At 34.1% G+C, this 22,461-nt stretch overlaps 1 protein-coding gene across 3 annotated transcripts in view; it reads right to left on the bottom strand.

Moving 5' to 3' along the window:
- Positions 1 to 22,461, bottom strand: part of ATP11B (ATPase phospholipid transporting 11B (putative)) — a 121,425-nt gene that overhangs the window by 91,652 nt on the left and 7,312 nt on the right. For all 3 annotated transcript variants that reach the window (XR_014300959.1, XM_082692305.1, XM_082692306.1), the window contains exon 2: positions 4,271 to 4,387. Coding sequence is in view for 2 of the 3 variants with exons in the window: in XM_082692305.1 (XP_082548431.1) it covers positions 4,271 to 4,387 (117 nt within the window). In the remaining variant the exon portion in view is untranslated. The remainder of the gene's footprint in view (positions 1 to 4,270; positions 4,388 to 22,461) is intronic.

Raw genomic sequence — 22,461 nt, 5'->3', positions numbered from 1 at the left:
ATACAAGCCTAGAATGTTATATTATAGGGGTAGGGTAAAATAGTACAAATTCTACTCCTGTCACTAACTGCTCACAACACAATTTCACATGAAACAGGAAAATACTTTGTAGCACTGTTACTTTATCTACATACATTCTCTCAACAGAATGTAAGATCCTTGAGGCTAGGGACATGATTTTATTTACTGCTCTATCTCCAGCACTTAGCACTACTACTCAGCACATAGCTGAAGATCAAAACTTGAGCAGAACAGAAGAATATATACATAATAGGTTCATACATACATAAAGCTGAAATGCATTTTTTTAAGATAACTATTCTACCTCAAGGCAATGAACCCTTAATGGTTATTGACCATTTCAAGATTTGTAAGAGGCAGTTTACCTAATTTTCTCTGGTGCAATGTAAGATGATTCTAATTTCAAATGATCTTATTTAAACAATTCAATTCTTCATCAGTTGTTTGAGACCTCAAATGCCCTTTCCCATATGAACAATTTTATAAATAGGGTTAAGTCCCCAAAAGAGCCCACAAAAGCCTGTTTGACCCAAAGTTATACAAGCAGTACAATACCTAACAACATTTCTCTCAGGTGAAATTATATTTTCATTTCTAATCTGAAATATCTGAAATATATTTTCCTGTGGTAGTGGTACCACCAGTGGCTCCAGAATCTGGGAGTGGGGATTATGTTCAGGGCTCTGGTGAAGAGATGTAGATGGTTTCTATTCACTGCTCAATGTGTAAAAATGAGATGGTAACTTTGGGTCATATCATCTCCAGCTGATCTTAATTGGAGTAAAGAGACAGTTGTCCCTACAGGGGTCATAGTATTCCAGGCAACTCCCTTAGTCACCAAATCAAATATATAAAACTTCATAGGAATCAAGTTGGCAATGTCCTAAGTTTACATCAATCTATTTAAATCATAACAATGACACTATATTTTGTCTTCCAGAATCTCAAAAAGAACAATTACATAAATTGGAATTAGGGTAATTTGTTTCAGGGTATTTTCTTTGGCTATTTCAATAACACATGGAAAAACTCAGAATAAATAAAAATTTCTAAAATACAAATATATTAACAGACTGAACAAGTCTAAATTCTGTGTTTATCCTATCATATGTAAAGGAGGAACTACAGAATAAATATTAAACAATATAAAAATATTCTAAGAAAAATAGTGATTTATTATGTTTTAGAATTATTTTAGTTATTATGTAATAATGGTCAATAAAAATAAATTAGAAGTATAACTTCTTTAGAGCTATGTATATGAATATACAATTGACATTTTTTTCCTCAAATTCTGACATCAGTAAGAAAACCAAAACATAGTTATGAAATCAAATCTTTTGCAAAGAAGTTGAAATTTAAGATAAGGTAGTTACTATGGTAAATTAAACAGAGATATCAGGTACCTACAATGTGCAAGACACTTGCACTATGGGAGGAACTAAGAGGTTTTAATATTAGAGGAAATTAAGAACAAAATATCAATAGCTATATTCAAAGATAAAGTAAGTGAAGGAATAGATAAAGAATTAAAATGAAAAGCAGTCAGTGAGAAAGAAAAATTTAATGACAAAGTTCATATTTGACATGGGCTTTAAGAGGGGAATATTCAATAGGTTGAAAATGGTGGGCAATTAGAGGAAGACCATTTCAGGAAAAAAAGACAGCATGAACATAGGCAGAGAGAAGGAAAGTTCATCATGACTGTGGGATAGATAATAATACAGTGTGGAAGAGTTTAAGGAAATACTAAGGGAGTATAGTTTGTAGAGGGAATTTAGAAAAAGTCAGCCTCAATATGGTCAGAAAAAAAATGGACACTGTCTAAATAAGTACCCACATTTCTGAATCTGTGGTCAAAAACGTGAATTTTACATTTCCATAAAAACATGAAATCTACAATCTCTGCAGAAACATAAAATCTACACTTAAAAAAACGTGGTTATCAACACATCATAGCAAAGGCATAGTTGGAAGTTCAACACGTTTTTATGGAATAGCAGGTAATCTGGTTTGCAGGAAGTATGAGAAAACAGTAGTGGAATAATAAAAGAGTAATGAGAGACAGAGTCCTCAAATGCTGAAAAAAAAAGCAGTGTTTATTTAAATATCTATATATATATATTTTTTTAAAGATTTTATTTATTTATTTGACAGAGAGAAATCACAAGTAGGCAGAGAGGCAGGCAGAGAGATAGAGAGGAGGAAGCAGGCTCCCTGCTGAGCAGAGAGCCCGATGCGGGACTCGATCCCAGGACCCTGAGATCATGACCTGAGCCGAAGGCAGCGGCTTAACCACTGAGCCACCCAGGCGCCCTAAATATCTATATTTTTGAAACTGTGGTCAAAAACAATAAACCTAATACTTCTGCATATGAATACAATCCTAAAAGTTTTCCAGGACACTCAGTTTTCAATACTCTCAGAAGACTAAAGGATCCTCTAACTCCTATTAGATAAGAATTACAAAAACTAGATTTTAAAAATGGATTCTGGAAAGTATCCAAAATATGGATAGAAACTGGAAGAGAGTTTAATTTTTTAAAAAATGTAAATGGAGGGAATATAAATTATGAACTATGGCTTCTTACCCTGTAGACACTATGCAACTCTCACACCTAGGGTAGCAATAAGTAGGGGAAAACTTATCACAAAACTCTTATCACAAAACATGACAGAGATTTGAGTTCAGGGCTGGAAAAGTAGATGGAAATTTAAGGGGAAAGTATTGGTAGTGAAAGAACCATGCAAGGAAAATGACCCAAATTCAGAATGTAAACCATCCAAACTTAGGCTGACAGCTAAACTCTGCACCAAAAAGGAATAAACTGCAGATATATGCAATAAAAAGATGAATCTGCATTATTGTTACATCAAAAGAAGCTAGACACAGAAGACTCATACTATATGACTGTACTTATATGAAATTCAGACAAAACTATAGTTATAGAAAGTAGATCAGTGGTTGCTAGAGCTAGAGATGAAGAGAAAAAGAACTAGCTGCTAATTTTTTAGTGATGGATGTATTCTATATCTTGACATTTGATGGTCACATGTTGTTACACATTTGCTAAAACTCATCAAATTGTACACTTAAAATTGGTGAATTTTAGTGTATTTAGATTACACCCAAATTTTAAAAAATTTTTTTCAAGGACTTTTTAAAAAAGGATTTTACTTATTTTTACTATTTATTTGAAAGAGAGTGTGTGTGCAATAAAAGATTCTTCTTAAGGTGGTCTATGAAGAAAAAAAAAATGATCGAAGTAGAACTCTAGGTCTCTTGGAATCACATCTCTAACTACACTGTCCAATAGGTAACCACTAGTCACATATGACTGACATTTAATTTAAAATAAATTAAAATTAAAAAATTAGGTTATTCAGTGGCATTAGCCACATTTCAGGGCCTAACTAGTCCTAAATAGCTACTGGCTATCATAGCAGACAGCAAACATTTCCTCTGTCGGGAGAGAAAAGTCTATTGGGACAGCATGGCACTATAATCTTCAGTTTCAAGATAAATTAAGATATCTTAAAACTATCATAGAAAGGGACGCCTGGGTGGCTCAGTCAATTAAGCATCTGCCTTCAGCTCATGTCATGATCTCAGGGTCCTGGGATGGAGCTCTGCATCAGGGTCTCTGCTCACAGGCGAGTCTGCTTCTCCCTCTCACTCTGTGACCTCTCTCACTTTTCACTCTCTTTCAAATAAAATCTTTTTTAAAAAGCCATAGAAAAAAATAAAATGAGGAAGAATATGTGAGTGAAGCAGTACCTTGGTACTATAAAATGTTTACAGAAGAGTGGTAAAATTGGAAGAAGTCAGGTTTTAAAGTCACACAGAACTGAGTTCAAACTCCAATCTTGTCACTTGTGTGCAACCCTGTAAATTATTTCCCAACACTTTAATTGAAGAAACAAATATAAAATGAGCATAATGCTTTGCAAAAGCGACCTCAGAGCTATAAAAGAATTAAATGATATGAGATGCACATAACATAGTGCCTGGCACACAGTACAAATATTAATTCCTCAGTTTAACTGCAACTAAGGATAATTTTGGTTACCTGGTATTAACAGCTGGCAACTCCTTTTACTTTACAGTTCACAATTTTGGTTAAGATAAATTTGCCAAAACCATTTCCTCGATTTTTTTTAAGGATATAAATGTATACTAGAACACATAAATCACTTTTCAGAACAAAACTGAACATATCTATAGTTTTAATATTGTGTTAATGCTTACCTTAGATGAAATGATCCGGTTATCTATAAATTTCTGAGGTGTGTAAAGGCCATTCTGGGGAAACCTGTTGGCTATGTAAATAGTTCTTGTGTCACTTTGATGTGGTGGGTCAAAACCCTAAAGACCAAGCAAAAGAAAAATAATGATCAACAAATTTAGGTGTTATGATTTTTACTGTTGGTTTAACTAATCAGACTGTACCTATTATTACTAGACCTGAATTGCACATAGACTCAATCTATCTAATTATTAGCAGAGTTAAACATATATTTTTTTTCTTTCCCAGCTAAACTAGTATATTATCCTCAAGTATAAACTAACTAGTTTATACATCTGGTAATGAAAAATGATCCATACTCTGTTAGAAATGCTTTCATAAAGGGAAAAAAAATCATAGAGAAGATTTACAGAAGCATCTGAGGATAAGACTTCTTTCCTTCCCTTTCATTCCTGTGGGTTCCTTACCTTTCTTCTTAATATGGATTCCTACTCAGAACCTACCACATCTGATGACAAAGGTTTATTATTTTATTTCTTCCACAACCAGATCAACTTGGTTTCAAAGAGCTTTGATCCCACAGGCCTCACAATGCACCAGGTAGGGTCTTGCCCAGATTCATTTCACATAATCTTCTCTTTGCATTAGTTATATAATCAAATCCCTGAAATATGAATATATAATTCTGGCCTGAAAATTAGGATACCATCTTTCAAGGTACATTTAGTAATGATCTCCAGTGTAAAAGTTTTCACTGGAACAAAAATACCAATACTTTATTCCCGGAGTATTTTACTATTTTCCTAGGTGGCAACTGAATCTTCAATACTCGTTTGGCAGATCTTGGAGATCCTTTGACAGGCTGAAAGCAACCACCAAAAGGAAACAGAACCCTTTTGGCGGGGGTTCTATCTGGCAATGATTTGAAATTTCTCAGATTTTCATTTTTTTTCATGGTGGTCAAAGGCTATTTACTGCTGCTACTAAGTTACTAAAAAGTTAACTAAAGTTGGTATTCTTGACTATAAGAATCCACTTATAGATATTAAGGACTCTAACTCAGTAATCTACTAAGTAAGTGATGTGGCTGCCATTCAACACTCAGCATCCTTGTAAAATTTCCATTAAGCACATACATACACAGAAAGTAGAAATTCCCATATTACCTAGATGTCTATTTTGTTTAGTACATCAGAATATCAACAGTGTTATGTATAAGTTTCAACTGCTGTTATTCTGAGTTTTAAAAAATTTATTTTGTGATCTTGGAAACAGCTAGTATAAGACTATGAAAAGTAAATGCATTTGTACACACCATAAAAAACCATGAAGTTTCATTTTATTTGTTTATTCTATTTATAGTGATGACCACATTTTGTGGATGTGAATGTGCCATTATGTGTCTGATTTCAAAATCAGTTTCTTCAAAGATAAAATGTGGCATGCATATTTATCTTCCTCATAAATTTTCCTTTAAACATTTCATAATTGTTCCCTATAATAACTCATGGGGGGAAAAGGCAGGTCTCAAAACTGGAGTTGTAACTCATTGCTCTATCTAGAATATTGCAATCATCTAAAAGATATATGCCATTTATCCATTCAACAAATATTTACTGAGTTTAAGTACCATGTTAATCTATGAAGGATTATGTGATTTGTTAATTACTCAAGCAAATCACAGTATGCTCCAACTAAATAAATAAAAAGGAATGAACAAAGAGTTTGCATGCTACTCCTATAATCTATTGCTGTATTTCTCAATGGGGGCTCACATGAAGTTGGCCAGTAAAGTTCATAAAGTCATAAGAGAGATAGACACACAGGTAACTGGAACACTGGACAGCATGAAGCATATTTATCCCACATCCACTCTGTAACCATGTAAAAATAATAGCAAGTTACATTCCATGTATGTAAGCTTTTTTTTTTTTTTCATGTATGTAAGCTTTAGGGATAAATTAAATTTAAAAAAATAAATTTATGGTTCTGAAAGAATATACAATTTTTTTTTTTTTTTTTTTAGATAGAGAGCGAGCGAGGGTGCTCGTGCACACATGCATGTGAGGGCGCGATGCGGAGGGAGAGGGAGAAAGACTCTTAAGCAGGCTCCATGTTCTGTGTGGAACCTGATGTAGAGCTCAATCTCATGACCCTGAAATGACCTGAGCTGAAATCAAGAGTCTGATGACTGAATGAGCCACCCAGGTGCTCCAAGAATGAACAAATATTTAAGAATATGTCAAGACAATTGAGACTGGGAACTACTGATATAGAATTTTATTTTTTGCTAAATTCCAGCAAGACTAGAATGTATTACTATGTACGTCTAAAGTTATGAAACATAAAGCAAAAGTAGGACTTCCTCAAATTACATATGTTATTTATATATCTTACTATTACAACACCTCATTCATGACTTTCCAGGAAGCAAATACTCATCCTCTTCCATTCATTTCTACTGGCTTTACCAGTAATCATATACTAAAGTTTTGAAACTCCTTAGATTTCTATAATTATTTTAAGGGAATATATTGAAATATTTAAAAAATGAAATCAATTTTAAATTAAACTGAATTTTAAATGCAGTATCATTACATTCCAAAATACCATAATTTAACATAATTCCAAAAGGAGAATGACAAGTTTTTCCTTATTCTATAATATCCACTTATACATTTTTCAGTTGTAATTAATTCACATGATCTGAATCCCTTTACAATCAATGGCATGACTGTATGTGTGGGTAGTTTTTTTTTTAAAAGATTTTATTTATTTATTAATGACAGAGAGAGACACAGTGAGAGAGGGAACACAAGCAGGGGGAGTGCGAGAGGGAGAAGCAGGCTTCCTGCTGACAAGGAGCCTGATGCGGGGCTCCATCCCAGGATCCCAGGATCATGACCTGAGCTGAAGGCAGATGCTTAACCATCTGAACCACCCAGGTGCCCGAGTATTTTTTTTTTTCATACAAAATAGTTACATTTTATATTTATGACTATAAATTTTGTATCTGGGATAGCTAGATATCCCTTATAGGAAAAACCTCTAACTTCGGTTCATTAACACCTTCTCTGCAACATATTAAGTCAGCTACAAGCAATAAAAATAAAAGAATAAAACTGTCAAAAAATAAAGAAAGTGACTTAGAGCAGGATCCATAAATGGGCTTCTGGTCTCTTAATCTCTGAAACTGTACGCAAATTTGCATAATGTGCATTTTTCTGATGAGAGTGAGCACTGGTTTCACTGGTTTTTCATGATGTAAAGAAGCTTAAAACCACTTACCTAAAGTCTTGCTTTATAATCAGTTCTCCATCTCAATATTGCAGATTTTAAAAACACCAGATAGTTTACGCTCTACTCTTTTTAAAAGGAGTCAAAACAAACATATTATCAAAATTAACTGTATAACTATACTGTTAGAGTGAAGGTCAAGTATTCCACGCTTTTCTAGCAAGCATTAACCACAATTCATGACACTGAGAAAGAAATACAGTCTGAACTTCCTAATCACTACGAAGGCTACATGCCCGGGGTTGGCACACATTACATTTTCTGTTGTCATCTCAGACTAACCATTCACACCTTTAACTCCTAAGTGCTAGCCTGCTTTGCTCTCCTCTGATTTCATCTTGCCCTGGGCAAAGAAACTGAGATAGATTAATGCTATTCTAGTCATCCTGATTCTATTTTAATAGCATGTAGAGCTTTGGAAGCACACAAATTTAAGCTATTTAAAAATAAAAAACTCCCATATTCTATAAAAGTCTGAAATTCAAAACCTCTTTTCAGTCTAAATTTGTGAGCATATGTGAAAGTCACAGGTATTAAAAAAAAAAAGTGGGTAAGATGGAAAAAATCTCAGGATGGTTTCTTGGGGAAGAACTGATAACACACACAATTGGTTTGAAAAAAGAGACTCCTTTTGTAACCATAAACTGATGAGACCTAGGGAAACCAAACAAGTAAACAGCTTTGTAATTTTTAGAAGTTAGTCTTTGGCACACAGCAGTACTTGGAAATGAATCACAAGATTTTGCATTTTCATACCAAATATGCAAGCCTCTCCATAATCTTAAAAGCTCAAAGATTTTATGAAAAATACAAACATTACAAATAAAAGCACTAACAAGAGACTAAAACCATAGTCCTATACTTAAAATTGTTACACTTCTTTAACATAACTAAGAAGACATCATCTTTAGGGTTCACAGTGATCAAAGTAAATTTGTGCTTCTTATTCTTATGTGATTTATTTCCTCCAAAATATAAAGAAAAAAGCTTCAAAACAAATCACACACCAAAAAAACCATCAAAACTCAAAAAAACAAAAAAAAAAAGAAGATTCAGATTCAAAACTGCAATACCCACCGTTATTAAAATAAATGAATAAAAGCTTTATTTACGTCACAGACTTTGTTACATGACAGAAAGTTATTTTTGTTGGCTGTATGCGCCAATGTACATAGGCACATGAAAATGGCCTAGCAAAAATATGATACTGGGGAAGAACAGTGTATTTTAATCTATAACTTAATTGTGAATTAAGTTTGTGAATTGTAATTCATATAATTGTGAATTTTGAATTACATAGACTTTAAATAAAAGACACCTATATGAAGGTACTATAAGAGCAAGACAATTTTACACTGTTAACAGAACAAAGGAAGGTGATAGAGAATAACTTAAAATGTCCATGACATAAATAAACACAATAATTATGCATTTTTGTTTCAAGTTACATAATTTGCATTTTAGGACTTAAGGTTGATTGCCATCTATCAAACCAGTCTGGGCTTCTAGGAACTTTGGTTTACTGCAGGGTTGAGTTAGGACTGGCTTTCTAACTATATAATATAAAACACAGAGTGATCTTTGATTCTAAAATTCTTAAGTCATCTGTCAGTACTTTACTACAGGAAGGTCATCTCTGATAGCTTATGGTATTACTTCCCAAACTTGATTTCCTATTCCAACATACATCTACAGCAAAAACCTCCTCATCCTTTAAGTTTCAGCTTAAGAGTCCTTCTCAGTGGAGTTTTACCTAACACTCCTTTTTCCCAGAAACAAAGGCAGGCATCTGTTTTTTTTTATGCTCACCAAAACTTTTACACACTTTCACTATGGATTTTATTACATGGAATAGTAATTGCTTGACTGTATATCCATCTCCCCGCTCCAGACTAAAGATTCTTAAAGGCAGCAAGTACCAATTAATTATTTAATGAATATTTAGTGAAATGGGCTAAATTCTCCAGTTTCAAGGTTCTAGATTTAGTTTTTTAAAATATCTTTAACCATGACTTTTCTACCAAATTGAATTTATATTCAATGATATTTAAATGAGTGAGTCTGCAAAGTGAAATCTACCATTACTAGTAAAGAGAAGTTAATAAGAAGCTTTTCATTCTGTTGTTCCTAGATTTATCTTATTCTCAAAAAGCCATTTGTTAAAGCTTTACAGTTGTTTGGGGTTCATTTCTGGATGTCAAAGAAACCAGCTTCTACTAGGGAAATGCAACCGCAATGAGTTACCACCTACATCAGGATGGCCATTATCAGAAAAAAAAACCAAAACCAAAAACAAAAAAACCCAAACCAAAACAGAAAACAATTAGTACTGGCAAGAATGTGGAGAAATCTGAATCCTTCTGCACTGCCAGCAGTAATGTAAAGTGGTACAGCCTCTGTGGAAATATGGAAACTCTTCAAAAAAAAGTAAACACAGAATAATCATATATGATCCATCAATTTCACTTCTGGGTATATACTCAAAAGACATGGAAGCAGAGACTTGAACAGATATGTGTATACCCATGTTCAATGCAGTATTATTCATAACAGCCAAAAGGTGAAAGCAACATAAGTGTTCATCAACAAATGAATGGATAAACCACATATGGCACAGATGCACAATGAGCTATTATTCAGCCTTAAAAAAGGAAATTCTGACAGCTGATACAACATGGATATACCTGAAAGACATTATGCTAAATAAAATAAGTCTGTCATGAAAGAAAAGTATTGTATGATTCCTCTTTTTTTTTTTTTTAAGATTTATTTATTTGAGAGAGAGAGAAAGAGTGCATATGCACGCACATGAGCAGGGTGAGGGGCAGAGGGAGAGGGAGAGAGAGAACCTCCTGCAGACTCCCTGGTTAGTAGGGAGCCTAAGGCAGGGCTCAATCCCACCACCCTGAGATCATGACCTGAGCTGAAACCAAGAGTAAGACACTTAACCCACTGAGCCATCCAGGGGCCGGTGTATGATGCCTCTTATACAAGAATAGCCAAATTCAGGTTGTTAGGTGTTTAGTGAATGGGGGAATATGGAGTTTGTGTTTAAAGGTTATGGAATTTCAGTTTGGGAAGATAAAAAAGTTCAGGACATGGATGGTGGTAATGGCTGCACAACAATGTGAATGTACTTAATTAAGCTACAGAACTGCAGACTTAAAACTGGTTAACATGATAAATTATTTATGTTATATATATATATTAGCACAATTAAAATATCAATTAAAAATCAATTTCATCCATTTGAAATTTTCTGATGGAATAGAAGAGTCCTATTTGGTTATAATTCAACCATTATAATAATGAATGTCTTTTGTTTTTTTAGACTGGTGATTTCCATGTACGGCAACAGAGACATTTATGATAAAAATAAATGTGTGAGGCTGTTTTAGTGCAGATCAAATTCAAAAATAATAGACTTAGGGTTCCTGGATGACTCAGTGGGTTAAGACTCTGCCTTCGGCTCAGGTCATGATCTCAGAGTCCTGGGATGGAGCCCCGCATCAGGCTCTCTGCTGATGCATCAGGGAGCCTGCTTCCCCCTCTTTCTCTGCCTGCCTCTCTGCCTACTTGTGACCTCTCTCTCTCTCAAATAAACAAAATCTTAAAAAAAAAAAAAAAAAGACTTTAAAAATAATAGAATTATAAACCCTAAATTTGATTTTGTTATTGTTCTGCCTATCAGGTTGAACACTGATTAGACAAGAAGTGAAACTGGTATAAATCTTCTAACTGTGGTAACCAAATTAGTTGTTGCAGCTGTACAAAGAAATTTTTTTTTTTTTTTTTTTGGTATATGCATGAGAGAGTGAGTGAGCACACACACATGTGAGCAAGGGGAGGGGCACAGAGAGAGAGAGAGATTCTTAAGCAGGTTCCATGCTAACATGGAGCCTGACGTGAGGCTCCATCTCAATCCCTGAGATCACGACCTGAGCCAAGATCAGGAGTCTGACATTTAACCAATTAAGCCACCCAGACGCCCCTAAAAAGAAATTTTTACTCAGGTTTCTCAAATACTTCCGAGCCTTCTCCTTCTCCCTTCACAATCATACGCAGCAGTGCAATGAAGATGGTTTATAGGTCCTCCTTAGAATATCAGAAGCAGGGCGCCTGGGTGGCTCAGTAGGTTAAGCCGCTGCCTTTGGCTCAGGTCATGATCTCAGGGTCCTGGAATCGAGTCCCGCATCGGGCTCTCTGCTCAGCAGGGAGCCTGCTTCCCTCTCTCTCTCTCTGCCTCTCTGCCTGCTTGTGATCTCTGTCTGTCAAATAAATAAATAAAATCTTTAAAAAAAAAAAAAAGAATATCAGAAGCAATGAGTTATAACTGAGACAGGCTGGATATATGTTGTCAATCAAAAAGCAGATCCTTTACACAGTATATCCAAAGTCTAATATTTAAAAATATCAAGCACAAAGACACAACCACAAAATTCTAAAGAACAACATGAAAAAGCATATTGAAGTCAAAGAACAGAGACATAGGGTGAATGCTATTTAGTTATTTAGAAAAGAACTGGCACAGCCACTCCAACTTCTAGCAACCATCGCCCCATCAGTCAGCAGCCATCAACATCCAGGCAAGACCCTTCAACAGCAAAAAGATTATGACTTGCTGAAAGCTGAGATTATGGTTAGCATTCTTAGCAATAAAGTATTTTTAAACAGAGGTTTGTACATAGCTTATTTAGACATATACTGCTGCACACTTAATACCGTATAGTATAAACATAAATTTTATATGCACTAGGAAACCAAAAAATTCATTTGACTTGCTATATTGTGATACTCCATTGTGTGTGGTGCTCTGGAACTGAACTTACAACACCTCCAAGGTAAGCCTTGCACTACACTTTCAGCAGTCCGCATTAGTAGCCACGGATTCACAATGATTACACCATTTGAATATTATGTCTACTGACATCATAACTGCACATTTACCTAATGAAATAGGTATTATTATTTTTAAAGATTTTATTTATTTATTTGACAGAGAGAGAGAGATCACAAGTAGGCAAAGAGGCAGGCAAAGAGAGAGGTGGAAGCAGGCTCCCTGCCGAGCAGAGAGCCCGAGAGAGAACTCCATCCCATGACGCTGAGACCATGACACAAGGCGAAGGCAGAGGCCTAACCCACTGAGTCACCCAGGTGCCCCTGAAATAGATATTATTTAATATGAGTACTTTTAAATTTTTCCTTCATATAACAACCAGTTTTGACGTTGATTTTTTAAAGAAGTTATTAAGTAGTCAGGTTACAGGTTACATATTTAAATTTTATCATGGGATAAGAAGGGATGAAGCATTTATAAAATATTTGTTAGGGTCTGATAGGGTTGGAAAAGCAATTAGGTACTTGGGAGACCAAAATATACATTATAAATATTCAGTTTGGGGTCTATAATAGGATCCCTTAAATTAGAAGCTGCTGCTTTTACAATGAGCTATACAGTATAGGCAGTATTCATACCAGGAAACCACAACAAATATTTCCAAATACAGATTTAAACAGGGTGATATATTTGGTAAAAAATTATAAACAATAACAACATAAAAATATGTTGAAGTTAAAGAATAGAGATGCCAAGTGAATTCTACTTAGCTATATTAAACAAGAATTAAAACAAAGTGTAGAAAACAGCAGGGCAGAAAAACGATAATTATCTTATTAATTTTATCTGCTGGGAACCTGAGAAACATGTAGAAGAAAATAAAACATGTCCATACAAGGTTAAACAAACAGGACCCAGCAAATCTTAAAACTATTGCTACAAAAATTTGAAAATTAAACTTTAAAGCAGAGAAATTATTTAGCAACACGGAGTTGACTGACATAATTTAAAAAATTTATTCAAAAAACTCCACAAAAGAGTATTTTAGTTTACTTTCAGTTCTTCCAGGGAGCAAGTAGTTCATCTACCTTGCATAATGACAATTAAAATTGTACCGCTGATCTGCAGTTCTTGACTTCTACATGTAATGAAAAGAATTTGCTTTAGCATTCAAAGAGTACTTATTGAGTTCTTTTCTATGTGCTCTGTAGTAAGCTAAGGACCACGGGTGATAAAAATAGATGACTTAGTCCCTGTCCACTTGGAGATGATAAGACCTTAGTGATTTAATCCTTATTTACCTTAGATATGGCCTAAGTTCCTATTTCTACTAATGAATTTAAGGTCAGACTAGAATTATTTTCTGATTTCAATGTGGGACTCCCTACATAGATATCCAGAAAGCAACTGGATATTTTTGTTTAGATGTTAGGAAAGAGGGTTGGACTTGAGACTGGAACCCAGCAAGCATAATGATGATAGTTAAAACAAAAAACATGTATGAGACTGCCTATTATGAGTGTACAGAGGAAGAAGAGAGTAGAACCAAGAGACGGAATTCTCAAGGCTATCATTTAGGAGAGAAGGAATAAGCAAAGGAGAAAGATTACAGACAGGAAGGAAAACAGAGAAGAGATATGGCAGGAACACAGAAAAAAAGCTGCAAGAAGGAATTATTTCACATGCTATAAAGAGAAAGGAGAACTGGAAAAGAGTATCTAATTTAATCATTAGGAAATCATTGGTGGCTTTTGTTGACAGTCTGAATAAAGTTAAAATGGCTACAATGGATTGACTGAAAGGGGTTGAAGAGGAGAGTAGGGAAATGGGGATTGTGAGGAAGTGGGGTTAGTGGGGAACTGGGGACTGTGATTAACTACAGCTGTATCAAATGAAAGATTTTTTTTTAGTGTAAATAAGTCATATATTCAGGTATGAAATGAAGGATATGATAAAGAAAGAGAAAAATAAAGCTATGAGAAAAAATATTATTGAAGATCAAGTAATTACTAATCATAGTATGTTACCCCAGATAGAATATTAGTGAAAAAAATAACAACATCTGAATAAAGTATGGAGTTTAACTAATAATAATGTATAAATATTGGTTTATATTACTAGGCTAGTAATATAAGATGTTAATAATAAGAGAACTGGGTGTGGGGCGTCTGGGTGGCTCAGTCAGTTCAGCATCCTGCTCTTGATTTCAGCTCAGGTCATGATCTCGGGAGCCTAAGGTCAAGCCCTGAGAGCCCTGCATCTGTCTGGCTTGGCACTCATTAGGGAGTGTGCTTCTCTCCCTCTTCCTCTGCCCCTGCCCCAGTGCACAGGCTCTCGTGGGTGCTCTGTCTCTCTCTAAAATAAATAAAGAAAATCTTATTTAAAAGAGAGAGAGAGAAAAAAAAAGGGTATCTATAGGAATTCTGTATTATTTTTGCAACTGTAAATCTGAAACTATTTTACGATAAAAAAGTTTATTTTTTAGAAGTTAAAAAAATACTGTTCTCAAAAACAAGTACATCTACAAATTTAAGCAAAGACACATGCACACAACACACACACAAGGCCATAGGTGCATTATACTAACCTAGTTTTTCTCATTTTGCAAAGATCACTGACATCTTTATCTCAATCTATAGGAAACATCATCATTAGGGAACTAACAGCCTAGGAAACATTATAAAGATTGTAAAAAGTATCTCAGATTACTTAAGAATTTGACTCTCACTGTCTCCTAATAAATTCCCAAGTTTCTTTCTTTCTTTTTTTTCCCCCAAATTCTGCAAATATGTGCTGGAAAAAGGGCTGATGAACACTGGCACATAGGCACTGCACTAATTTCCTTTATATGTGCATAAAGAGTTGGAGCCACAAAGTCAGAGGGTCTCCGGAATACCTAGATAGAGACCAGTGCCTTTACATATAGATTTCAATAGGAAAACACACATTAGAGAACCACTTACCTGTTTTTCAATGTAAAGAATCAAGTCCATCTTCACATCTTTGTTAGATTTTTCAAATTTGTATATTAAAGAATACAGTGGAGAGCTGAGATAAACAAGAATATCTATATTCCCTTTGTAGTTCAGGAGATGCCAAGAATGAAGAAACAATTTCCTAGGTAACAATTAAGGCCGGAACCGACTACTACTTAAACTTTATCTACCAATTGTACTCATCACAAATGACTCTTCAAAGCAAAATCTTAGAATACCAGTATGTAACACAAGTATTTATTGGGAAAAATGTGCTTGATACCAAATGAGAGACTGCACCAAATTTCAGTAAAATATCTGAACATTCTGAAATATCAAGCTACTTAGTATGTCATTTATTAAATTATCCTATAACTTAATTTTTAAAAATTCAATTTATAAATATTATGAGCATTGACTATATACTAGGTATTATGCTTGGTATGATGGAGATACCAAAATAGAAGTCAGGGCCTCTGTTCTGGATAAAGATTCATTTAGAAAAAATAAGGCCTCTTAATGAGCACAAAAAAAAGACAAAATATCAAGTAAAATTAGTAAAATTCTGACTGAAATAGTAGTAAATCATTAGACGACTCACTTTTTCCCCTATAGAAAATTATCAAATACATCCTTCTGAATAAAGATAAATGTATGATGTAATTTCATTATAGATGTAATAAAAGTTATTAATAAAAATGGAGTATATTTTTCAGCATTTCCAATTTCTATTTCAATGCCACAAACTTGTCAAACTTCAAGATAAATTTCTGAGTTCCCACGGTTCAAGACAAAAAGGAAATTAAAAACTTGAAAAACTTTCAAAAAAATTGCCATGTTGTTCAAAACCAATTTAAGTGTATTGCAGTTTGTGGCAGATAACATTTTCAAGAGGAGATACATATTAAAGTACAAGCAAGTCTTAATTTTTCTGGTATCTAAAATATTAACGTTAACTTAAGAATAGCCATTGCTGAGTAAAAGAACTCCTGATCACTTCTCTCCTTTTCCTCTACAAACCTGTCACTCCACAGTACCAATGCCACCTAGAAACTTCCCCAACTCATTTTCTAGCCTTGCCTCACTCTTGAGCAGATTTAAGATGGCAGGACTGGGAATGAGAGATACAGGGAAAAGTGCAGCTGTTGCTTATTCTCTTCATACAGCTAAACTTCCTGGAAAAACTCTTGGGTTCAAACAAGTCTTGCCGCTGGAATTCCAAAGTCCAAACTTTGAACTCTTCCCTTTTCTTTACAAAAGTAAACATGGATAAAATATCTTTTTTTCTTTAATCAAGAAGACATAGCTAGCCTCAAAATAAGATAACCATTTTTTATAATCAGGGGCTGAGCCTTTGGGAATCTGTTTCTAGAGAGAAACAGTCTGAAGTTCAGTTCCTATGGCATGATTAGGATTAATAGCACCCCTTTGTACCTGGGTCCTACAGTCAGGTTCAACTGAAAGGAAGCTGAAAAAAGCTGTGTACTTTTAAATATGTAAAAAACCTCCAAAGAGAAAATAATACCTACTTAAAAAAAAAAAAAAAAGACAATATTCTGAGAAAAAAAAAGCAGATATGCATCAAGAACAAGCGGAATTGAGAGATCCAATAAATTTTGGAAATAAAAAAGTAACTTACATTAAAAATTTGGAGGACAGGATGAACTCTAGGCTGAACACAGGTGAGAGAATTAGAGAACTGGAAGCTAGAACTAAGGAATTCACAGTGAAAGCAGCACAGAGAGAAACAGATGAAAAATATGAAAAAGAAGAGCCACAGAAGACAGACTGGTGTCAAGCAAGAGTTCTAGATTGAGAAAACTAAAGGCTGAGAAGCAATATTTAAAGAAAAAAAAACGGCTGCAAATTTCCTGAGCCATAGCCATAAGAGCCTTCAGATGGAAAGCAAATGCAAGTGCAGAGCAGAAAAAACGTGAAAAAAATATGATAGATACAGTAAAATAAAATTGCAAAAATATCAAGGACAAAGAGAATCTTAAAATCAACTGGATACGGATTACCAATAGTAGTGGTAGTTAGATTAAAAACAAATTTTGTACCAGCAATTATAAATGTTCAGATATGTTAAGTGAAAGTAAATGTTAATCTAGAATTCTGTATCTACTCAAATTAGTGTTCAACAATAATTATAAAATAAAGACATAAAAACTAAAACAGATCATTCTTTCAAACCCTTGCTTAAAACTTACTAAAGGACGCATTTTATTAAAAAAAGTGAACCCAGAGAGAGGAGGTGGTATGCAAGAAACAATGGTGAGTAAAACAAATTACTAATTCTTCATAGAAAATAAAAATGAGTAACTGACAAAAATTTAGAAACTGTTTTGAGAAGAGGAACTAGAATACACATTATAGGAAAAAATATTTGCAAGCCATATAGCTATTAAAGGTCTTGTATCCAGAATTATAAAAAAAAACTTTCACAACTCAATTAAAAAAAATTTTTTTAATGGACAAAAAGATCTGTATAGGCATTTCTCCAGAAAAGGCTTATAAGAACATGAGAAGATATTTGAAATCATTAGTAATTAGCAAAATGTAAATCAAAACCACAATGAGGTTCTTTCCCACCATGAAAGCTATAATTAAAAAGACAAAACCAAGTGTTGACAAGAATATGAAGACATTAGAATCCTTACACATTGCTCATGGGAATGTAAAATGGTGCAGCAACTTTGGAAGACAGTTTGGCAATTCTTCATAAAGTTAAAAATAGAGTTACCATATGACCCAGTAAATCTACTCTTTAGGTATACACACACAAGAGAAATGAAAATATACATGGACACAGAGACTTGTACAACAGTGGTCAAAGCAGTGTTATTTCTAACAGTCAAAAAGTGGAAAAAACTAAATGTCCATGATGAACAAAATGTGGTAGATCCATGAACAAAATGTGGTAGATCCAAACAATGGATTATTTGACAATAAAAAGGGATGAATTACTAATACATGCTATGACATAGATAACCCTCGAAAACACTATGCTAGGTGAAATATTATGCTAGAGAGCAGTCACAAAATACCAAATACTATATGATACTATTTCTATGAAATGACCACAGTAGGCAAATTGAGAGAGGTAGAAAGTAAATTAGTGACTGTTTAGTGCTGGGGGCTAGAGATTTAGGGGAATGGAAAGTGGGAGTCAATTGGAAGAGAGTTTCAGGGGGAACAAAAATGTTCTAGCATTGGACTGTGGTGATGGCTGCTGCATAATTCTACAAATATACTAAAAAAATTGAATACTTTAAATGGGTAAACTGTATGGTAGTGAGTTAAGTCTTAATAAAACAGATGAAAGGAAAGAAGTAGAACTAAACTGTTACACAATAGTAATGTGGAAGGTGAGAGAAGAAATACCAGAGTAAAACTTAAATCCCTGTATTATTTGTACGTCAATAGAGCTACTCAAAATAAAGGTATAGGGAGAAAATGATGAAATACAATCCATAGCTTCTACCTCATCAAGGAAAAAATATGCAAAGGAACTTAATAAATTCAATACAAAGCCAATCAAAATCCTAGAAAGATTCTCCACAGAATTTGGCAAATTGATTATAAATAGCATATGGAATAGTAAAGTTCAATGCAATTCTGAAAGAAAAAAAAAGTACTGGGGGTTCTACTCAGCCAGATACCAAGACTTAAAAAAATACTATAATTAAGACAGTGCATATTCACTCCACTTAACATCAATGGATAGATGATCCAAACAGAAAATCAACAAGGAAACTTGTTGGCTTTGAATGACATATTGGGCCAGATGGATCTAACAGATATACTCAGAACATTCCGTCCTAAAACAGCGAAATACACATTCTTTTCAAATGCGCATGGAACATTCTCCAGAACAGATCACATATTAGGCCACAAAACAAATCTCAACAAATTTAAAAAGATCAAAGTAATACAATGCATCTTTTCTGACCATAATGCTATGGAACTAGAAATCAACTACAAGAAAAAAACCTAGAAAGCACACAAATACATGGAAGTTAATAAACATGCTACTAAACAATGAATGGGTCAACCAAGGAATCAAAGAGAAAAATAAAAAAAAACACATGCAGACAAATGAAAATGACAACACAATGGTCCAAAATCTTCGGGATGAAGCAAAAGGTTTCTAAGAGGGAAGTTTATAGCAATACAGTCTTATCTAAAGAAGGGGGAAAAAATCCCAAACAAACAACCTAATCTTACACCTGATGGATCCAAAAAAAGAAAAACAAACAAAACCCCAAATTAGTAGAAGGAAGGAAATAATAAAGATTAGAGCAAAAATAAATGAAATAGAAACCAAAAAAAGTAATAGAACAGATCAATGAAACCAGGAACTAGTTCTTTGAAATTATCAAAAAAACCTTTAGCCAGACTCACTAAAAAAAAAAGAGAACACACAAATAAAATCAGAAAGGAAAGTGGAGAAATAACAACCGACATTACAGAAATACAAAAGATTGTAACAGAATATTATGAAAAATTATTTACCAAGAAATTAGACAACCCAGAAGAAATGGATAAACCCCTAGAAACATATAACCTCCCAAAATTGAATTAGGAAGAGAAAAAATTTGAACAGACTGATTACAAACCGTGCAATTGAATTAATCACCAAAAACTCCCAATAAACAAAAGTCCAGGACCAGATGGCCTCACAGGAAATTCTACCAAACATTTAAGGAAGAGATAATACCTATTCTTCTCAAACTAGTCCAAAAAATAGAAGAGGAAGGAAAACTTAATTCTAGGAAGCCAGCACTACTCTGATACCAAAACCAGATAAAGATACTACAGAAAAAGAGAACTATAGGCCAATAATCTCTGATCAACATAGATGCAAAAGTCCTCAACAAACTATTAGCAAACCAAATCCAATGATACATTAAACAAATGATTCCTCTGAATCAGTGGGGCTTATCCCTGGGATGCAAGGTGGGTCAAGAGTCACAAGTCAATCAATGTGATACATCACATCAATAAAAGAAGGGATAAAAACCATATGATCATTTCAACAGATGCAGAAAAAGCATTTGACAAAGTATGACATCCATTCATCCTGCAACAAAGTAGGATTAGAGGGAACATACCTCAACATAATGAAGTCCAATATAAAACCCCACAGCTCACATTATACTAATGGGGAAAAACAGAATATTTCTCCTAGAATCAGGAACAAGACAGGATGTCCACTCTTACCACTGTTATTTAATACAGTACTGGATTTACCATAGTACTGGAAGTCCTAGCCACAGCCATCAGAGAAGAGGAAAGAATAAAAGGCATCCTAATTGGTAAAGAAAGTAAAACTTTTCACTATTTGGAGAAGACATATTATACACAGAAAACCCTAAAAACTGCACCAAAAAAGTACTAGAGCTAGTAAATGAATTCAGTAAGGTCATAGGATATAAAATCAACTTACAGAAATTCATGGTATTTTTAAACACTAAAAATGAAGCAACAGAAAGAGAAATTAAGAAAGTAATCCCATTTACAACTGCACCAAAGTTAGTAAAATACTGAGGAGTAAATTTCATCAAAGAGGTGAAGGCCTACTTTGAAAACTATAAAACACTGATGAAAGGTGGGAAAATAGCTCATGCTCATGTATTGGAAGCACAAATTTGGTTAAAATGTCCATAGTACCCAAAACAACCTACAGATTTAATGTACTCCCATCAAAATACCAACAACATTTTTCACAGAACTAGAACAAATAAGCCTAAAATTTATATGGAACCACAAAAGACTAAACCTCCAAAACAATCTGAAAAAGAAAAACAAAGCTAGAGGTATCACAATTCCAGATTTCAAGTTATACTACAAAGCTGAAGTTATCAAAACAGTATTGAACTGGCACAAAAATGGCCCACTGATCAATGGAAAACAAAGCCCAGAAATAGACCTGTTAATATGGTCAATTAATCTTTGACAAAGGAGGAAAGAAAATGCAATGGAGAAAAGATAGCATCTTCAACAAATGGTGTTGGGGGAATCAGATGGCTATGTGCAAAAGAAGGAAACTGGATCACTGGCTTATACCACACATAAAAAATGAATTAGGGACTTATATGTGACACCTGAAACTATAAACATCCAGAAGAGAGAAAAGGCAGTGATTTCTCCAACAATGGAAGTAGCAGCTTTTTCCTAGGTATGTCTCCAAAGGCAAGGAAAATAAAAGCAAAAGTAAACTATTGGAACTCCAACAAAATGACAAGCTTCTGTATATCAAAGGAAACAACTGATAAAACTAAAAGACAACCTCCCGAATGGGAGAACATATTTGCAAATGACATATCTGTTAAAGGTTTAGTATCCAAAGTATATAAAGACCTTATACAACTCAACACCCATAAAACAAATGATCAAATTAAAAAGTGGGCAGAAAACATGCTTCTCCAAAGAATATAGATGGTCAACAGACACATGAAAAGATGCTCAACATCACTTGTCATCAGGGAGCTGCAAATCAAAACTTCAATGTGGTTATCACCTCACACCTATCAAGAATGGCTAAAATCAAAAACACAAGAAACAACAGGTGTTGGCAGAGGATGTGGAGAAATAGGAACCCTTGTGCACTGTTGGTAGGAGTGCAAACTGGGGAACCCACTATGGAAAACAGAATGAAGATTCCTCAAAAAGTTAAAAATGGAACTATCTTACAATCCAGTAACTGTACTACTGGGTATTTGCCCCCCAAATGCAAAAACTCTAATTCAAGGATACATGCACCCTTATGTTTATAACAGCATTATTTACAAAAGCCAAATTATGGCAGCAGCTCAAGTGTCCATCAATAAATAAATGGACAAAGAAAATGTACCTATATACAACAGAATATCACTCAGCCATAAAAAGAATGAAATCTTGCCATGTGCAACAAATATAATGCAAGTATAATATTAGCAAGTATAATGCTAAGCGAAATAAACCAGTGATAAGAAGACAAATACCATAAGATCTCGTTTTAGAAACAGAACAAATGAGTAAAGGGAAAAAAAGGAGAACGAGCCTAACTAAGAAACAGACTCTTAACTATAGAGAACTGATG

This window comes from Mustela nivalis (genome assembly GCF_964662115.1).
Source record: "Mustela nivalis genome assembly, chromosome: 1".
NCBI lineage: Eukaryota > Metazoa > Chordata > Mammalia > Carnivora > Mustelidae > Mustela > Mustela nivalis.
Note: the sequence above shows the minus strand (reverse complement) of the source record. Positions and strands in the feature narration are given on the sequence as shown.